Source organism: Macrobrachium nipponense, chromosome 33 (assembly GCF_015104395.2).
Source record: "Macrobrachium nipponense isolate FS-2020 chromosome 33, ASM1510439v2, whole genome shotgun sequence".
NCBI lineage: Eukaryota > Metazoa > Arthropoda > Malacostraca > Decapoda > Palaemonidae > Macrobrachium > Macrobrachium nipponense.
The window spans coordinates 50,201,061-50,221,824 of NC_087219.1; the positions used below are offsets into that span (position 1 = coordinate 50,201,061).

At 35.0% G+C, this 20,764-nt stretch overlaps 1 protein-coding gene across 4 annotated transcripts in view; it reads right to left on the reverse strand.

Annotated features, from left to right (window-relative positions):
- Window positions 1-422: 422 nt before the first annotated feature.
- LOC135203167 (SIN3-HDAC complex-associated factor-like) overlaps window positions 423-20,764 on the reverse strand; it is a 155,584-nt gene continuing 135,242 nt past the window's right edge. For 3 of the 4 annotated variants that reach the window (XM_064232858.1, XM_064232859.1, XM_064232857.1), the window contains 5 exons: window positions 11,851-12,004; window positions 6,739-6,860; window positions 6,269-6,529; window positions 3,989-5,282; window positions 423-3,933 (listed from right to left, as the gene is read on the reverse strand). In XM_064232858.1, the coding sequence (XP_064088928.1) occupies window positions 4,973-5,282; window positions 6,269-6,529; window positions 6,739-6,860; window positions 11,851-12,004 (847 nt within the window). In that variant the 3' untranslated portion in view covers window positions 423-3,933; window positions 3,989-4,972. Of the gene's footprint in view, window positions 3,934-3,988; window positions 5,283-6,268; window positions 6,530-6,738; window positions 6,861-11,850; window positions 12,005-19,341; window positions 19,477-20,764 lie in introns of all 4 variants that reach the window. The other variant, XM_064232860.1, reaches the window with a different exon arrangement.

A 20,764-nucleotide genomic window follows, 5' to 3' on the forward strand; every position in this document is an offset into this window, starting at 1 on the left:
AGAAATTTAAGTAAACTGCATTCTTATTGCATTTTTCATCAAAAAACCCATCAAATATTGATTATTTTGTATTTTCGGTGTCATATTTCTTCTGCCAGATCAACATTGTAGGCGTCGTAACCCTGGAAATAATTTCTGATGAATATAATTGAAAAGCGCCTTAACCTTGGAATGTTGTAAGCCAACGCGGTCATAACCCGGAGACTGCCTGTATATTGTGGATGCTATTCTAGATTAAGCTGTTTTTACTTTTTTTATTAGGCATCTAACTGTATAATGAATCAAAATTACATTATTTAAAAACCATGTAAATTTTAAGTGCTTTACCCATTAATTCAGTAATACTTTGCTTGTATTTCCACAGTTTTCTTCGTTATCTACTTAAATGTTCAACACCGCAAGAGGGATACTTAAAAACAGTGTATTAAGACAATAGTTTATTGTACTGATTTTTCAAAGGATAACTACATTCACAACTAGAAACATTAAATAAGTAAACAGAGAAATGGACACAATAAGCTCAAATAAATAAGCTTCTGTGGTTGTCATTATACAAAATTTTTTCATTTTTTCTTTTTTTTAACAAAGGAGAGAATCTATTCTCAACTGTCCTTTGACCATCTAGACACACCCAAGAGGATCCGGGCGATTTTATAAAAGCAGAAAAGGATTCACAGCTCCAAGTTATTGATATCACATGTTCCATAGTGACACCTGATTTAATGAGCAAACAGGTAACCCTGGATACACTCATAACACCCAATTTCAGCCATACATTTTCAACCCAACCAACGACCCTGGCCCCCAAAACAAATAGATCAACACTTGAATTGGCTGATCGCCCTGTCTCCTCCCAGGTACTTGTGAGATGCAGTAGGAAAATGTGCTGCATCTGTTAAATAGAAAGTACTTTACTCCAAGTACAGGTCTTTTTGTAAGAATAAATAATTTAAATACAACCTAAAGCTCTTTTCTTTATATATGTATATATTTATATATATTTATCTATACATTGTAATCTAGGTCCACACAGTCTCCATCAAGGAAATCCAATGCCTTCATCATTCATACACACTTAAAAAGAACAATAATGTCATTATATGCAAAGAGTATTGGTAACAAAGATATCTGTTACATGAAACAGAGCACTTTCTATTGATGCAGTCTTATTTGTGCTTATATATAATATAATTGTGTAAATGTACACATACATATCAAGATATGCATGATGTGTGTTGTATAAATACATGTGTACAAACATACACATATGCATACAGTATGTACACATATTTGTCAACCTATTAATGTAATGTATATTTGTGTTACTTGTATGCAATGATCAGTATCTATATGTACATATATACAAATGTAATTATATGTATAATCACCTATGTAATTTACCTATCTACTATATACCTATTTCTGCATATATGAATACATACATATATATGTGCAAATGTATGTATGTACATATTTATATATACATGAACATAAATGTTTATGTATACTTCATGGGTGTAAATGTGTGTGTACATATACAGCCATATATATACATATACATAGCCTTCGTGTACATGTGTGTATGTTGATAATGTCCATGGCATGGGCAATAGACTTACAATAAGATATACACTGATTACCCTGAAACAAGCCTCATCCTCACACCAACCACACCAGACTTTGAAACAGCCCATGTGCAATCTGCTATAACTGTGACTGGGGCAAAATTCACTTGGGCTACATATTCACATTTGACAAACAAAACAATACTCTTGAATCTACTAAATACAAAACTAACAAGGGCACCATAACAAGTGTTTGTTTGATGAAAACTGTAGTGTACGTGTTGGAGATGAGGCATGCGTCCATCCCCATACCATAGGCATTGAACTGATGTGACAATAGTCACGAGACATTTGCCCACTTAAGTAGTATACCTGAATAAAATTAAAAAAATAAATAATCAGAAATTAGAAATGCAATGGTCAGAGACGGAGAAAGGAAGAGATGAAGTGTCCTGTCCATTTAAAAAAGAAAAAAAAAAAGTGATAATGTTCCTTTATACATAACAATCTTTGGAATGCAATGCATGTAAATTACTTTTCCCAATTGCTGTTCATGGAGGACATGCCTTTGAAACATCTCAAAAAATTAATGGAAAAATCACAGATTGGGATTTTTTTTTTTTTTTGTATGTTTGCATAAATGTTTATGTATCTATGAGTCTGTGTGTACAAATAAATAAGTGTATATGTACATATATTTTCATATATACATGTGTGTGTGTGATGTGCATATATGCATATAAAAACAAATTTGCTCTTGAAATATATATATATATGCAAAGCATATATTTATCAAGCAAAAGTATTTTAAATACTGTATATATACACAACTAAACTATATACACATTTACATGCATTTTAAAGCATATCAAACAGACAAACCAATTAAACTAAGGTTTGCTATTTAAACATACATAGAAATTTCCCAGTATATATACTTAGTATACATATACAAATATGCATGTATTTTTGCATGTACGTGTGCATATAATATGGATGTTTTATCATGTAGGACTGAATTCTTGTTCAAACTCAGTGCAGCATTTACAGAAGGTCCTGTATCAGGGTCTCTTGTGGCTCTGTACATATGTCAATCAAGACTTACTGAGCAATAAATTAACCATCTAACCCAATTATGCTAAATTTACATTTTTTCCAGTCTTGCAGTGCTAATAAATCTTGATGACATTATGGTTTTAAACATTAACTCTATAGGAGAAAGAAAATAAAATACAATGAATATACATATTTAGAGAGCCACAAATTTCCTTCTAATCCTGTACTGAGAGATCCCAGCCTTTGCATTGATTCCTTGGACAACCAACATGGGTGCCACAATCCACTAACACCAACTCGGAGTTAGTGACCAATGAATTACTTTGTAACTTTGTGTCACCCATTGTCGTCCCTCCACATGCTTCAGTACCATTTTTCCTTAAACAGTTATCATCCAAGACGCTAGAGATTCGTATTGCAACAAACGCCTGGACAGTACCAATCATGTGCTAACAAGAACATGGCATGGCAATAAACACGTTAATCATTATTTTTGTAAGAAAAAAATTGTACCTTGTAATACTGAGGGCCATCTGTACAATATTTTTTTTTTTGTTTTATTTTATTTTTTTATCAAGTCCTTAACATTAAAAATGTTTGAAGACTAGATCAAGGTTTGGGATTAATTCATCTGAATTTGCAATATGGCAGGCAAGTCTGTTTCACCATCACCTGGCTCCATACGAAAATAACATTAAAAAATGAATTATTGAGCACAACACATTATGCATATGGAAATTATTTAAAAAATATTCAGTTAGCTAAAAATATTTTATATTGTATAGATTTATAATTACATATATAAAAAAGAATCCCTACTTAGTAGAAATTCCTATGGAGTCACAATTACCAACAAAAACTAGTACAGTATTTAACAGAAAAAGTGATTTTGTACTACTCTCACCTCCAAAGTAAAAAAAAAAAACTTTTGAGTTAAATATGATTATAAATATGATTTTTTGTAAGCCTCTTTTGTGGCACTGCACTTAATTTTTGGCTAAACCATTTCAATTGCACAAGGACAGCACTTTCAAAGGAGAAATGTTGATGACCACTTTTAAGTGCAATGCCAGATTACATAAAAGAAATCCTTGCAGAGGAGCAGCTGAACACTGGAAAAGATACATAGCAATCTGTTTCCACCAAAAAAAGCCCTATTTGGTAATTGCGCAAAAACTTTTGTGCTTCCCTACGGTCCAGCTAATACTCTTCAAGCGTTCATTTAAATATCTTAAATATTTTATTCCATAAAACTATGTAATTACCAAAAACAAAGTTCATCGCATAAAAATAAGTTTAAATAATATAAAACCTTTACTCAATGGTCAATAATTTATAATCTTGGAATTAAATGTTTAATATAAAACCTTTACTCAATGGTCAATAATTTATAATCTTGGAATTAATGGTAATTAAACTATTTGCTAGAAAATTCAATAAACTTGTGCAATATTATTCTTTAGTAAAGCTGAGATACTTGTCAATTTAAATAGTATTCACATTGAAAGGGACTTGGCATACTAGATTCTGTTGCAAGAGGCACTACTTTAGCAAGGATTTGAATAACTAGAAATGTTTTCATTTTCTCATGGAGGGAGGTTTATCTTTGAAATAAGAGAAGGAGCCAGTGACTGGTGGACTGAGCACAGGAGCCTTGTGACCTGAGGACAAGAGGCAGCCGCACCCACTCCCTGATATGGAGATCCTAGAACCGTCCTACCACACCTGACCGTCAGCAGCAGCAGCAGTAGTAGCAGCACCACCACCACCATGCACAGCACCGTAAGTGTCTCCTCAGACAAACCATACAATTTCACTTTTAAAGCATGTATGGCGAGTGTTGAGCTTTCATAGTCTATGACTCAGCTATGCTTCTTTTATACAAATAACTATTAATTGCATTTATGTCACACAATACAAAACTGAATAGTATCAAAATTCCTAATCTTGTTATAAAGTTTTAAAAGTAAAAAATGGTGGATATAAAACTCTCAAATATTTTCAGTTTTTCATTGTGTTCCATTGTGTATACTGCCTGCAGAGGAGGACGGCTTAACTGGTGCAGCAAGACGAGTATTGCCATGAAAGATTGTCATAACAAGACTTAAAAAAGGTTAGGAGGGGCTGCAGCTTAGCTCTGTGCCAAACTTTTTTTTTTTTTAGTTTTTTATTCAAAATTTATCTATCAACCCTGAAAAATTACAAGTCTTGGACCCAAGAATAAATAAACTTCGGAACACACTAATATTGATCATGGAAATTTAGTCTATCTAAATAATAAAAAGATACATAATCTACCAACAATTGTTTAGGTAGACAGATCATAATTTTAGCACTAAACATTACTATAGTTAACTTGTGAGTCCCGTATGTAACTGAGGCATGAGTGGAGCAGCTGGAGAGTTGGCAGCAGACGAGTAATAGGGCTCGTCTAAAGAATCTGAGTCTTGATAATCTTCGATTTCATTATCCAAGATTTCATCATCATAATTACTTCCACCGTCAGATGCGCCTGATGATGCTCTTGGAGTAGAAGCAGGTGTTGGCGCTGGTGAACACTCCAAAGATTTTATACGACAAGAGCATGGCTGGAAGAACCGAGGATCAATAAGGACCTCACCACAGTCTCCTCTAAATATAAGGCCGCAGCACACCTTTTCCCTGGGGAGTGAAAAAGATAATTTTCAATCAGTTTACCTGCAAATAACGAGAGTTGGGGCATACATGAATGAGATTCAAAAACAACAATAATATATCAAGCAAAAGCAAAAATATCATCCATTTATAGTTTTCTGCCTCTGGCAGAGGTGTGGAGTATTACAAGTATTCTCAATGTAGAGTAACCACAGACTTTTCCTCAATAACTGCATATTAAGAGAGTGAAGAGAGAGAGAAGCCACGAGTTGTGTCTACAATGATGGAAGGCTAACCTAACCTAACCTAACCTCTTCAAAGTGTCACATGCCCAACACACAAGTTTGGTTTTGTTGACTCAATTCCTACTGTACTCTAGTTGTCCAATGGTATGAACTGTCAAGTACTGTAATGAAGAGTCCATTTGACATTACAGCATTTAATCTTACCCACTGATAAAACTTTACGTAATGAAAAAATATATAACCTTTCCCTAATGAGGTTACTTAGCTGGACAATGCAAAACACAAGGATCAAGACTTGGAATAATCCATTAATGTTAAGTACAGATATCATCCCAATCAAAATAATACCTGGTCTTACTTCCTAAAGAATGCCATATTCTTTGCAAGCTTGAATTTCAGGTCAATGTCTCCTGTGGGCTTGTTCCATATATAAATAGGTTTCATCTACTAAATAATTTCAATTAATTAAATGCAAATACTGTCACTCATTCCAATTACTACATATCTGCACAAGAGAGTCAATTCATAAACTATATACTACAGACTGAGAAAAATCACTGAAGAACAACAGACTTACAATATACGAACTTTAAAGGCACTTAGTATGGCTACTGGGTAATTTATGGTCTGAACTTTTCCCAGTACAAAATTATTACTAACACTAAAATGGTAAAAAAAATATATATATATACTTTTCATAAAGATATTGAACTACTTGGCAATGCAAACAAGCTTATTACAGAGGATTGGTCAATTTACTATACTTACTGCTTCCAATATGTTAGGTCCACAAAACTACTGAGCTGCAGTTGAGTTGGCAGTGATTTCTTCCTTTTGGAAGCTCCACAGAGGATTGTTCTGTCTTGTGAGTCAGCGTCATCTTCAGAAGGGTATGGTGATGGATAAGGTGAAGGGGCTAACGAACCTGGAACAGATGGGCCAGAACCTTCACTTAACCTTTCATCACCTACAGCTATGTCATCACTTAATGCTCCTGGGGACGTTTCTCTGCCTTCTTTACGTATATACCTGAAAGTTAATGAAAATAATTAAATGATGTATCATTCAAAATAATGAAAAATTAAGACAAAAAAAATGTTTTTAAACCTCTAATCACACTAACCCAAAGTTTTTTTTTTATTTCTTCTCTTGATGCTTTACCTGAACCTAACATACTTTAGTACTGTAATTTTCAAAATCAACTCTTAAAAATTTTAAGTAACACATCTACTACCAACCTGTGCTTTTTCTTTATTTTTTCTTTTAATGGTTTATCTGGACTTAACAAATTCTTCTTTAGTTTCTTGCTTTTGAATTTAGTCAAGGACTTTGTACCAGGTCCAGCTCGTGCATCCACAACCTGTAAATAAAGAAAAAAAGTCTTAAATATTTATGAAATTGCTGTAAACCAAATTATCTAAATTGGGCTAAACTGTGGCTGATTAAACACTGAAATTCTCTTACAAAAAGTATCACAATCACTGGGAAAATATTTACTTTCCTCTCAATTTACAAGTTACTTACCACCTCACACACCACAATACCAACCAAATCCAGCTGCACAGGAACTGATCACTTTCCCTAATGCAAGTTAGGAACCTGATAGCCAAAACATAATTAGAAGACTACGGTTTTTGGAAAATCACCTGGAGACGGAAATCATAACAAGACTCTCAATCCCAATTCTTCACGAATCTGCATACACACAGTATTGTAAAAAGGGGGTATTACAGGGAGTTATAATGCTGGAACCACAGACGACTACTACCGGCATTTTTTCCAATTTTCAAACATTGGATGAGGGTAACTTTCAGGTGAGACTGAAATGGATATTGCCTCCTTTTCCAGATAATTACTGTGTTTTATAATAGCTGTTAGCCATGAGCTCATATGAGGCATGATAAGTTTCCCAGAAACTAGGGTAACATAATACTAGTTTATGATATCAAATGTACAACACTACAACATACCAGTCCTTTTTTCCATTCTATTATTACCTCTATATTCATGACCTGGATACATTATGCAAAAATTGGTAATGATGATCACACCATGCTTTTTATAAGTCAGCTTAGCAAGTTTATCATCTCTTGTGCCATACATCAGCCGAAATTCATAATCACACTTATGTTTTAAGGGTTTCATTTACCTTTACTCTGATGTACAAGTTTTCTTTTTATTAAAATTTGTCATGATAAGTGTATCTATTTTCTGATAATCATATATGATCATGTCCAACTAGATTATAAATACTTGCTTTGACTGAGAATTAATCCATAATGTGCTGGAACTGGTCAGATACATGTGAGCCCCATTCAAAAAAAAATTTTTTTTTTAACAATACAACTATATATGGAAAAAAGTCTCATCCTCTCATACAAGGAGAGGGGTGGAAATGGCAACAAACATGGTTGCTGGCTAACGTAAGTTTTGACAAGAAAAAATTTAACAGTTCACATTGTTTCTTAACCCACTGGCTGCTGTGTAACCTTTTTTTTATTTAACAGGTCAGAGGTATATGACTCTTATTGTCTTACTTTGACCAGGAAGTGAGCTCAGGTTTGCTGAACCTCCAGTTGGTTCTGAGGCATTCTCTATCTTCCCTCCAAGAGCAAGTCTCCCTTACAATAAGACCAAAAGTTTGTTCTTTACATGAACAAATGACAAATTTTAAATAAATATTGTATTTTTCAGAACTAACAAACATGCAGTCTTAATGTATATGGCCCACCTCAAGCCACCCCTCACTTAGTTTCCTGGGCTAAAGGAAACAGATGCATTGTAGGTGGGATGGGTTAAGTTGAGTTGAATATAAAATTTAGACCAAAGGCCAAGCACTGGGACCTATAAGGTCATTTAGTGCTGAAATGTAAATTGACAGTAAATGGTCTTAAAGGTCTAATAGGAGGAAAACCTTGCAGTTGCACTATGACTCAAGTGTTAGGAGAAGGTGGAAAGTAAGATGAAGAAAGATATAAAAGGAGGTACAGTAAAAGAACGAAAGTGGTTGCCGCTAGGGGCCGAAGGCACACTGAAAAGAACCTCAAGTAATGCCTACGGGGCACCACATGAGGTCCACTGATGGTACTATCCCCCTTTGGGGCTGGGATGGGTTTGAGCAGGTCAGCTGTGCCCTCCCTTCCGCCGCCTTGGCTACCTTTTTTTCTTTTCTTTTCTTTTTTAACCCTTAAACGCCGATTGGATGTATTAAACGTCAACGAAAAGTTTTTTTTTAAATTCGCGGAAAAATAGTTATAGGCCTACTTGGCAAAAACTTTTGAATCACGCACCTTGAGGGATGCTGGGAGTTCACGGATCAAGCTGTTTTGTTTACAATCGTTACCCAGGCGCGCTAGTGTGAATTTCTTTCTTCGTACACTAAAAAGCATCAACGAAACATCTCAGAAATTATTTTGTCACTTTGAAATAATTTTTGCACCATTTTATGTTAGCCGTTACATAGTTTTATATATGAAAATGTGCGCAATTTCATGTAGAATACAACAAAAAACAACCCATGGTTGTAGCTTTATGTTTTGATATATTTTCATATAAATAATGATAAATAGAAAAAATCCGACCTTCGGTCAACTTTAACTCGACCGAAATGGTTGAAAACTGCAATTGTAAGCAACACCTTCATTTTGCAACAAACGGGAAGTCTCTGGCACAATATTTTCATTTATGATGAATTTTTTAAAACAACTTTTTTTTTATGTCCGCACATTACGAATTCATGCATCAAATTGTGATAATATTTTCTCTGTGTTGCTTTGATCATTTTACAATTTGTTATATACCAAAATCATCGCAATTTAGTGTACAATACAACAAAAAATAATTAACTCATTAGCTTTAACTGTTTTGCTCATGGCGCAATTTGTATACAATTATATCTGAATTTTTTTGTTTCGATCTGTCATATATTCCAATATTTATATAATTTTTTTTTTTTTTTTCATTTCTAATGGTTGCATACTAAACTTCAGGCAATGACAAAAAAGGAGCCAAAAATTAACTCTTAATCTTGAAAATTAAGCGTGCTGTGATCTTTGAAAAAAACTTTTTTCCGCTTCAGCACTCACTCGCGAACGCAGCCAGCATATGGGAGACACTTTCGGAAATACCGGCTCGGCGTTTAAGGGTTAACTGGACTCAAGCAGGAGAAAGAGAATTTTCCCTTACGTTAAGACCACAAGTTTGTTATGAAAATACAAATTAATTTAAAATTGGTCACTTTTACGGAAAGAGAGATGAACCTGCTACTCTCAATCCGTAGGTTAATAAAAGTAAATGTTTTAATCAGGGGTACAATTTTCACCATTTTAATAACCTGTGATCATTAGGATTTTTTTTAATGGAAACAGGTCTTCAAGAAGGTGGGAAATTATTTTTAAATATCTGTTACAAAAATGCTAAATACATAATTTGGGAATACAATAGGTACAAAGCATCATCATAACAAATGACATGCTATACAAAGGTCAGGGAAGGGGGTTACATCGCTAACAGGTGAATTTGTAGTATATGTACTAGAATGGAAGACCTAACACCAATATGTAATGACTCCCTTAATGAAACTTACTCTTTGAAGCTGGATTGGCCATTTAATAAATATACCTAAATACAGCAATTTTATACTTAAGAATAACACAACTAGTAATTACAGTTCAAGAGTAGGCTTTGTCATACTTCTATTTTGCACAAATAAAAGATAATTAATAGATGAGATTTGACTGAATTTGCTATCCTAACTGAAGTCGTCATATGCTTAGTGGCATGGGCTTCGTGCTTTTAAATAAACTGTTCCAATCAGAGTCACAAGCTTGTGTAGGTGGTGGAAGTCAAAAGCCGATGACAGCCAACTCGCAACTTTCATTCAACACCCAATTGTAAACTACTGCTACCTACACTCCTAATTAACTTCAACCCCCCTTACCTCATCATACCTCTTTCTAATGAACACCACATTCTTTGGAAGCTTGGATTTCAAGTCAATGCCCCCTGTGGGCTTGTTCCATATGAACAGGGTTTATCTTCTGAATAATAATGGACAGGCTACAAAGTGCAGGTATTCATCTTCAAAATGAGACAGAACTGGCTTCATAGCATGATAAATGACATATTTCAATTAGTAATTTGTATTTTTCATAGCTAACAACCCAGTCTTAACAATAGAATAATCTTCTAGCTCTAACTGGAAACTGGTTAAAACAATCATAGATCTTAAAGCAAGGAATCTATGGCATCTGGCAACTCATGCGTATACTACGAGGTGGAAGCCAGTAACCGACCAGGCTTGGTACCTTGACCAAAATAAATTGAATGTGAACCAAAGTACAACACTACTTTGTCTATTTGCAGTTAGTGTGGGATAAGGCACAGGCAGATTCTGGACCACTAAATTTTCAAAGGATCAGAAATAAAATATATTTCAAGCTACAGCAAATAATGAAGCAAAGCTAAAAGCCAGGATAAAAAACTACATAATGATGAATTAATTAAATTACAGTAGTAAATTACTAATAGGAGAGTTGTCTAGAAGAAAGAACCTCAGTGGAGCTATTAGGTGTTAATTCTCAAAACCATGGGGTACACAGGTAGCTCAATATAATGCTAAAAAATAAGACTAACAAATCTGAACAAACAAAACCACCATTTGAAATGAGAGCTGACCTCAGAGCAATTTAAACACTTGTATTTATAAGGGAAGAAGTGTCCAAAAAAAAAAAAGAAAAACACACACACACACAAAGAGGGTTGGGAGAAATTTAAACTATAGTCAGTTTGCATATACGTACTGTAAACTCATAAGAATCCTGTCCCATCACAATCACATGTACGTAATCATGAACATGAACAAAGCAGATACTTGGACTTGAAGGAGATGAGAACAATATTATTGGTAAGAAGGACAGAAAGTTCTCAATGGTTCAATGTAATTTAACAATGAGGAATGCGTAGGTTTGAAATCACTTCCTTGAGAGATTTCACTGTCACAAGAAAACCAAAGTTAGCAGCATTTTCTTAAAGAAAGCAGTCTTTAGAAACATCACTAGAAAAAGAAATCTGAAATTCCTCACTCTGTCAAAGCATCTTAGGACTTTTTTTAATCCCCAGGATGAAATGTTTCATACAATAATTTCCAAATGATCATAAAAATACTATCTTCTTTCACATTGAAATCTAAAATAATCCTACACAGTTTTGAGATTCAAGAATAGCATCTGCGTTTGAGGCTCAAACAGTCGTTCTATATCCTAGGAGTGGATTGCTTATGGGTAGCAGAATTCAATCACATTACAAACTGCACATTTGGTAATACTTCAAAATATTTTCCTATTACTTACATGGTGCCAGTTACGATCTGTTCCTTTTGGCAGCTTCTTCCATCTCTTGACCAATAGGACGCAGGCATTGCAAATTTCCCCCGACCTTCGCTCCTTCAAGTTGAAGCATTCCATGAAATCATCTTCATATTTCTTTGAATCTGTGAACCGTGAGCTGGAAAGAAAGATAAAAAAACTTTTAATGGTTTGTCTTTTGAAACTTCGAGTTCAAAAATTGAACTGACATGGTGGTAACAGACAAGCAGTCCCTGGCTTACGGCGGGTTTGGCTTACGACACTTCAATTATGTTCATCAGAAATTATTTCCAGGTTTACAACAAATGTTCCAGGGTTACGGCACTTGCGTCGCCAATCGGATGGAAGAAATATGACTCCAAAAATGCAAAATAATCAATATTTGAAGACTTTTTAATGAAAAATTCAATAAAATGCAGTTTATAATACAGCCAAAGCATTAAAAGTAAGGTTTCCTTAAGAATTTTTACAATTTTCCGGCTTATGATGCATCTCAAGAACGGAACCCCTCATAAGCCGGGGACTGCCTGTATTGTTTGACTGCTATAATACCGTATAACAAATTAATCAGTGGGGAAAAGATTATCATGACAATCAAAAAAGCATCAGTGAGAACTCCAATTAATGTTTTTAAAAGGAAAGGGTCCAAAAATTCATAATATAACTAGAAACCACTCAAGTTCAGTAATGACATTAACAGTTTTTAAATTTAAAACACACGTACAATAATTGTACATAATACACTTAGGAGCAAAATTATTGAACTTGAATTGCATAAAAATCAACACGTTAAGTCTGTAGAAATCAACACATAAGTGTATCAATGCTGTATTGTCACAAACTATTAGAGAATTCTTTGAAACTGGATGGAATGTCTTATAGACCCCTGGGGGACCATGAGAGCGTAACTTCTTTTGAGGCCGATCAGTGGCTACGCTATAAAAAAAAGTCAATATTTCTAAAAATCCCTTATCTAATAGTAGACTCAAAAAACAGAAAGAAAAAGAGAGAGAGAGAGAGAGGATCGTTCTCTACAACTATAAATTGTAAGAGCAATTAAATTCATGAATATCTAAGAGCATGCATTTCTCATTGTCCACACTGCAGTCAAGTATTTGAAAAAGATTATTCTTGTGCCTACAAGGAAAATGGAAGAAAAACCTGAAACAATGAGTGGGTACAACGATGAATGGACCAACATCAGAAGGAATAAAACAATGTTGATTTACTGGATATAAAAAAAACCACCATATGTTAAAAACTTTCTAACAGGACCATATTGCCAGAGATGGTTAGACTTTGGCAATATGCTATTGCAGCAATACACGTATAAATCAGATCAGATGATGACCACAGTGAAGTAAACATAGCCCACTTATTCAAAGGAGTAGATAAAAAAACCCAACCCAAATACAAAAGCAGATGATCCAAATATTAGATTGTGTATTCATGAAACATCAAAGTTATTAGAAGTGGAGCATCTAGCACCATATGGTAACCCAGATACGTATACTTTTCAAATTGAGAACAGAAAGACATCTACAAATATTTTTTGAAAACTAAGGTAAATGTTGGAAAAGTATAATGAGAATAACTCATTAGATCAACCAAAGAATTTTTACCAATGATCTTTCATATACAGTAATATATTATAAGAATAAAATGTACAATATCACCAACAAAACATTAAACCAGGCAATAACGCAGGACAAAATAGAACCTCGGGTGGCTGACACACATGGATAGCAAAGTCTTCTTGGAAATGAATAAGCAGTATAAGATCCAAATGGACAGAATAAAATTTGCAGGGATATTTTAAATACTTTATGGATCTACACTGTGTGACAATGGATACCGAGAGCTAAATATTTCAATTGAGGCTTAATTAAGTTCTTGGTTATTAAAAATAAGTACAAAAATGTTACTAAATGCAAGGGAAAATCATGAAAATGAGGTCAAACAACAAATGGGGTTATAATGCAGGATCATGCATACATAAGTAAAAAATGAAATTTAACTACAACACCAAACTCAGATGGCACAGCAGAGAATTTTGAATATTTGCAAGAGAGAGAAAGAGAGATTACTATTTCTAATATTTTGGGAAAACATTTCTCCTCAGACGACTAATTAGGCCTAACCATGGCAAGTCAATCTAGAGGGGGGGGGGGGGGGGAAATACTGACCTATTCACAGTAAAAGCAATTCAGCCAGTTTTACAACAGGCATTTGTGCTCTTGTTAGTGGCATAGCATCACAAAATGCCCCACAAAACAATTTCTTCAACAATACCTAGCAACACAAAATGCCTCCCAAACCAATTTCTTTAACAATACCTAAGTTTCTGTACTTTGATGACCAAGCAAACTCTAGTGTCTTAAAAAACTAAAAGAAGGGACCATCATTGCTGGAATAGCCTACACAAAGCAGTACCAGTGAATACTGAAGAACTGGGTAGTAACAGAAATTAAGAAGCACTGTTGTTGCTTTTGATTAAGCTGGCCTTATGCCAGCACAGGCTCTTGTTCATAGAGCAGCCCGTAGGTCATTTACAAGCACTGAAAAGCCTCCAAACTCATTAACAAGCACTAAACAGCCTCCAAACAAGTTTTCCAGTAGCATTAGGGGCTGTCAGATTATAAAATTATGGGAACCTAAACAAAATCTTTAAAAAGAGATATTTCCTCCATAGCCATTTTATGTATATCCCATCAGTACAATACAATGTTTGTTATAAGTGTAATTTTTCAAAGCCTCATTAAAATTTCACATGAAATAGGCACAGACCTGCCTGAAATACATCAGAAAGAACTTAGTGTTGCTAACCAATGATTTTCACAATAACTTCATGTGTCAATGTTATCGTACGCCATGTACAACTAATTTCAAATATAAAGACAAATTAGTAAGAAGAGTATGAATTTTCATGTTTCTTTTTTTCCACTCAAAGAAAATGTGAAGGCTTCCATAATAGGTTTATTTTGACTGTTGAAGAGTTATACCAAAAATTATTTTAGAGTGGTATTCATTGAAAATAAGTAAAAATTAAAATCAACAGAGTTCATATGACTTTAAATCAAGTTTGCAACAAATACTAAAACACCATAAAAATAAAATACACAATTGGAAGATCACAAACAAAGGTATTAAATGTTATAAAATAGTCATGTAACCTACAAAATGTAAAACCATCTGAAAGCTAAGATATTAAAAATACAGCCAATTTTGTGACATTTGACTATCATGTGGTGGCACTGGTTCTTGCCTGTGTCTTTGAATGTGTGCTTGCATGTGTTCTTCACAGCATGTAGTGTGTGTTGAATTTGTTTCCAACATCCATTAAAATTACAATTCATTATTGTATTAGCAATGTTAAGGGGTTGCTTATAGGGTTTCACAGTGTCTAGTATTCTCAAATATTTAACTGATTTGTGTTTTTTTTTTTTTTCAACTTATGTTGCAGATATTTTGAAATGCTGGAAGATGAAAATGATGCTGAGGAATTTAAACCAAAGATTTTTTAAAGAAACAACTATACATATTGTATGCAGTCTTAAAGGGATCATGAATCTTGTATACAAATTAGTAGGACACATTACTTATGAAGGACACCCCCCCCAAATAAAAAAATTACATAACTTGATACGAATAATAATGGCCTCAATCAATTTTAAAATGCAAGATACTATATCTCATTCATACTAAATAGCTGACTGTTGTAGTGTACCGGTAAATAGCCCAGTCAACATGAGCATACTTTATGTATTTAACATAAATCAGACAGCATCAAAATTCTATATTTTCTATTGCTGTAGTGGAACGATTATTCGCGGGGGGATGCGTACCAGACCCCCCCGGTGAATAGTTAGAACCCGCCAATGTTTGGAACCCTTATAAAAGGGCTAAAAACAGCCTATTTTGTTAGTTAAAACTGAAGTAAAACCTACTAAAAATTTTTATACTTGGTTTCTTTTTAAGTTTCAACACAAAAAGTGCATTTTATGATGAAATTGACCAAAAATAACCAGGAATTAGTGGATATTTCTCATGGAAAAATACCGCGAATGTGCGAAGTTTCCGCAAAAAATGCGGGGAAACATTCCCGAAAGAAATCCGCAAATGTGCGAGTCCGCAAATCCGGAGAACGCGAATACAAGGGGTCCACTGAACTACTATGTTTAAAAAAAAAATGGTATTATGCTATGAATTAAATATGGTATGGATGTCCTGAAATAGATAACTTTTTTTTTACACCTATCTCACGCATGAAGTACAGGTCTTCTACTTATCCAAAAAACCCATAGTTTCTTGGAAAAATCGTATCTCGAATATATATAGCCTAACCTAAGCTAGGGTAATCAATACCATCTTTACATACAGGGTAGTAGCTTAGCCTACACTACACAGTATACTTTATACATATATGGCATAGTAGATACTGATTTATGCTAATTGTCTAGGTTCAATGCATATTGGCTTATGATAATTCAGTACAAAGAGAAATTGAATAACATTAACAAGTTAGCCTAGCGTATACGATGATGATGATTATATCATGGCATATCATACGCTGGTGTAAATTTAACAGTGTTTCCTTGCTGATCTTTGATCTATAACGAACAAAGTTATTACATAAATATGTATCAGTCGTTTTCTACATAACGTCATTTATAACATAACTACATACAGTAATTGTAGTTCAACCATTGTACCAAGCCAAATGGATGTTGTTATCCAATTCAGTTGTTCATGGCTGTACACATTTATGCAACGAGTATACCATTAAAACAATACTGGGAAAACTTTGAGATGTTCCATGTAAGGATCCCAAGTTGCAATAAACTCCTGGAGGCCGTTTATCATTCTTTTAACTTGGGACAGGCGTTCCAAAGTCAGGCCGCTCCCCTCCTCCTGCTCCTGATCCTCTCCTGAACTTGGAGTCTCTTCTTCCTAACTGGCAGACTTCGTCAGCTCTTCCAAGTCCTGGTCTGTCAGGGGGTCAGAGTGGGCATCAATGGGGGTGCTGCATGACTTCATCCTCGGTAATATTGTCAAAGCCCTCACCACCAAGAATTTTCGTCAACTGGACTACCTTATTAATGGCCAAATGCTGGATTTCATGAAGAGAAAAGCCCATATACAGGCAGTCCCCGGGTTATGACGGGTTCCGTTCTTGAGACGCGTTGTGAGCCGAAACTCGTCGTAAGCTGGAACATTGTAAAAAATCCTAAGAAAACCTTTCTTTTAATGCTTCGGGTGCATTCAAACTTGTGTAAACTGCATTCTTATTACATTTTTCATTGAAAAATCCTTCAAATATTGATTATTTTGCATTTTTGGTGTCATTTCTTGTGCCAGATGAGCGCTGTAGGCGTCATAACCCTGGAAATAATTTCTGATGAATATACAGGCAGTGCCCGGGTTGCGACAGGGGTTCCATTCCTGAGACATGTCGTAAGCTGGAACATGAAAAATCCCAAGAAAAATGATATTGTTAAGATACAATGAAGTTTTATACATACTTACCTGGCAGATATATACTTAGCTATGGACGACGGAGTCTATAGCTAAGTATATATCTGCCGGGTAAGTTGCATGTATAAAACCTTACTTTTACTGCTTGGGGGGCATTCAAAACTATGTAAACTGCATTCTTATTGGAGAGAGAGAAAAAAAAAAAAAAAAAAAAAAAAAAAAAAAAAAACTATCTTGCATTTTTTTATGTCATATTTCATCTGCCAGATCAGTGTTGTAGGCGTCGCAACCCTGGAAATAATTTCTGATGAATATAATTGAAAAGCGTCTTCACCTCGGAACGTCGTAAGCCGAGCCCTTCGTAACTCGGGGACTGCCTGTAATTATGGACACAGCCCAGCCACTCCAGCAGGCATTCAGTCTCCTTCTTCATGTCCTTTAGCGACTGGTTGATGATTTCACTGTCCAGGTCCACTGCATCAATAAGGTGCTGGAGGGAGTTCCCTAATATATAGGCTAAAGGAGAGAGGTGGTGTTGGGAGGGAGAAATTAGAGCTGGACTACCTTGTAATAAAGATTGAGAGGGTGGCCACCAGCATTGTCCACCATTATGAGCAAGACCTTGAACTCTACGTCCAAATCGGCCAGGTATTGCCTAACTAGAGGAACGAAGCTCTGGTGGAACCAGTACTCTGTAAGGACTTTAGTGATCAAGGCCTTGGGATTATGCATCCAGAAGACGAGTAGTAACGCCTTGTTCTTATTCTTGAGTGGCCTGCAATTGGCAGCCTTGTAAATGAGGCCTGGTTTCAGCATAAAGCTAGCCGCATTCCCGCACACCAGGAGGGTCAACCTGTCCTTTTGTGCCTTGAATCCGGAGGCTCTTAGTTTCACCCTTCGTAAGGTACGTCCGGGACAGCATCTTCTTCTAGAACAGGCCAGTTTCGTCCATATTGAACACCTGTTCTGGGCGGTATCCTTTCTCCTGGATTATTTTCTTGAAGGCCTCGGGATATTTCATGGCCGCCTCTTTGTCAGCTAATGAGCGACAAGAAAAATGAATGCTGCTCCTGGATTGACTGCTGTGCAGACAACAGCCAATAGTATGTCGAATATCATTTTGTTTGGGTACTGCTCTAAGAAGGCGTCACAGCATTATAAGATTTGTTTATCTGTGGAAAGCTGGCTTGGGTGAAGCATCTTTTAAGAAAACCCAATTTTGTGACTGAAATTTTGCTGTGCTTACATTAAAGTATTACAAGACTGTAATATTTGAAAATGAATAAATCTTTTATCATCATAAAAAATGTATTTAGTCACGAAAATATACTTAGTACGTATGCATGAAAAATACGTACATACTGAATGCCACAGACAGAAACATAGGTACTATGCTATATTTCCGTTGCCTTACATATTTTAGATGTGGTCTGCGTACTTTTAGTATCGTCCTAAAACACTTCATGCACATACATATCATATTTAGAAATCATCTTAAAACATTTCATAAAATGTACAGTCTGCACAACGTGTACCCAATTGACCCAACACGTACGTACGTAATTTCAATAGTATCTCATTAGTGCGTTTTTTGCCTGTGCGGTATACACTACTACGGACTAAGATTTATTCTTTAAAATGTCCTCTATATGTTATGATAAAATAGATGTGATAGTTATGTTAAGAGGGCAGAAGTCATGGAAAAGTAGCAGCCCATTACTGCATTACTGAAAATGCAGTCGCCTGCATTGATATCGGATATGAGGGGGCAAAATACTTGGGGAGGCTGTTCTTGCACAAGAACTCGCCTCCCTCTTTAGTAATGCTATGCCTTCAACAGACCTCCAATTTGCTCTCTCCAATTTGATCAGGGATGTCAGGGAGGTACACACAACAGTCAGGGCATGGGAAAGAAATAAAGAAAGGGCCACAACTTTCATCAATAACATAAATGAAATAGTGAAACCCTATTTTGACTTGTTTGTACAACCGTACAATTACCTCAAGATGTTGGTGTCTCCTGAAATCCCTGATGAAGCGCCTCCTGAAGAAGGTGACAAGGCGCCCTCAGAGGATCTGTAACTCGTCTACTTTGCTGTGCAGTCTACCTTAAGCGTCATTCATCAAGCTGCACGGCTATAATATCATCATCAACTATAATCAACATTCGTACATTCGTGGGGATGTGTACTACAAGCCCACCTGAATACTGCCTATTTTGATTGCAAAAAAAAAAAAAAAAAAAAAAATGCCTATTTTGATTGCAAAAAAAAAAAAAAAAAAAAAAAAAAAAAAAAAAAAAAAATACACCCGGGTATTTTAATTTTTATAATTAAAAAGCTTTTAATCACCAAAATTTCATGAAAAATAAATTAAAAAGTGAATAATTCTCTCCAAACCATACTGTGAATGAGTGGAAAATTTTCCACAAACACCGGGTATACGTGTTCCACAAAAAATTCTGTAAATAGGCGTGTCTGCTAATCTGGAATTACAATTAGGTAAGGGCTAACTGTACAGAGGAGTTCTATATATCTATTCACTAACACTTAAAAGCTTCCTGATACACTAGGCTGAAGCTGATCAGGATGAGTCTGACTCTCGCATAATTTAATATGTTTTTCTCCTACTCTTATAAACATTATATCTTAATCAAAACCCAACATCTTTTGGAATGAGGAGTTCTGGTTTAATGAGAATTCCGAGTTACAGAAGGATTACCCCTCAACGACTGCTAACCATCTAATCACCTCGTGTAAAGTGAAGTCCTGACTTCCAAGGCTAAGCTATATTTTGCATCAGAATACTTGGCCACATTTAACACATCAAAGGCAAGTACTTATTAATAAGCTTTTGATATTCTGTACTAAATATGTACTCATATATAAATTGCTTGAGGTATATTATTAGATCCTTAAAAATCACCAAGAAAAAAAAATAAAAAAAGCTTTGTAATAAGATGCAAAAAGAAATAAGCATTATGATACCATTGGACATATAATACATCATAACAATGAGCTATGATTCACACTCATGCTTATGGGACACCTTGATATGGTATAGGAAAATACAATATGAGGAAGATTTGTGTTTTAATAAATAGACATGAGCTACATCAATAAATTAGGGTACGATTCATATACACTGTCATAATTATTATATTCTCTTCTCAGTCTGCTATGTGGTCACTAGTATATAACCCCTCCACTAGTGTTCAGTGCTACTACTATTTAGCTTTTTTTAACGCCCTCCCATTATCTATAATGTATTTTTATGCATCCATGCACATTTGAAACATATGAACCACCCTGATACTTGTGATAAGAGGAAGATAATTACATACTTAGACTTGAACAATTGATGAGCTTGACTGTTTCAAAGGATAAGTAGCGACTTAAAAGTGCCTATTATTCTTTATGTAGCA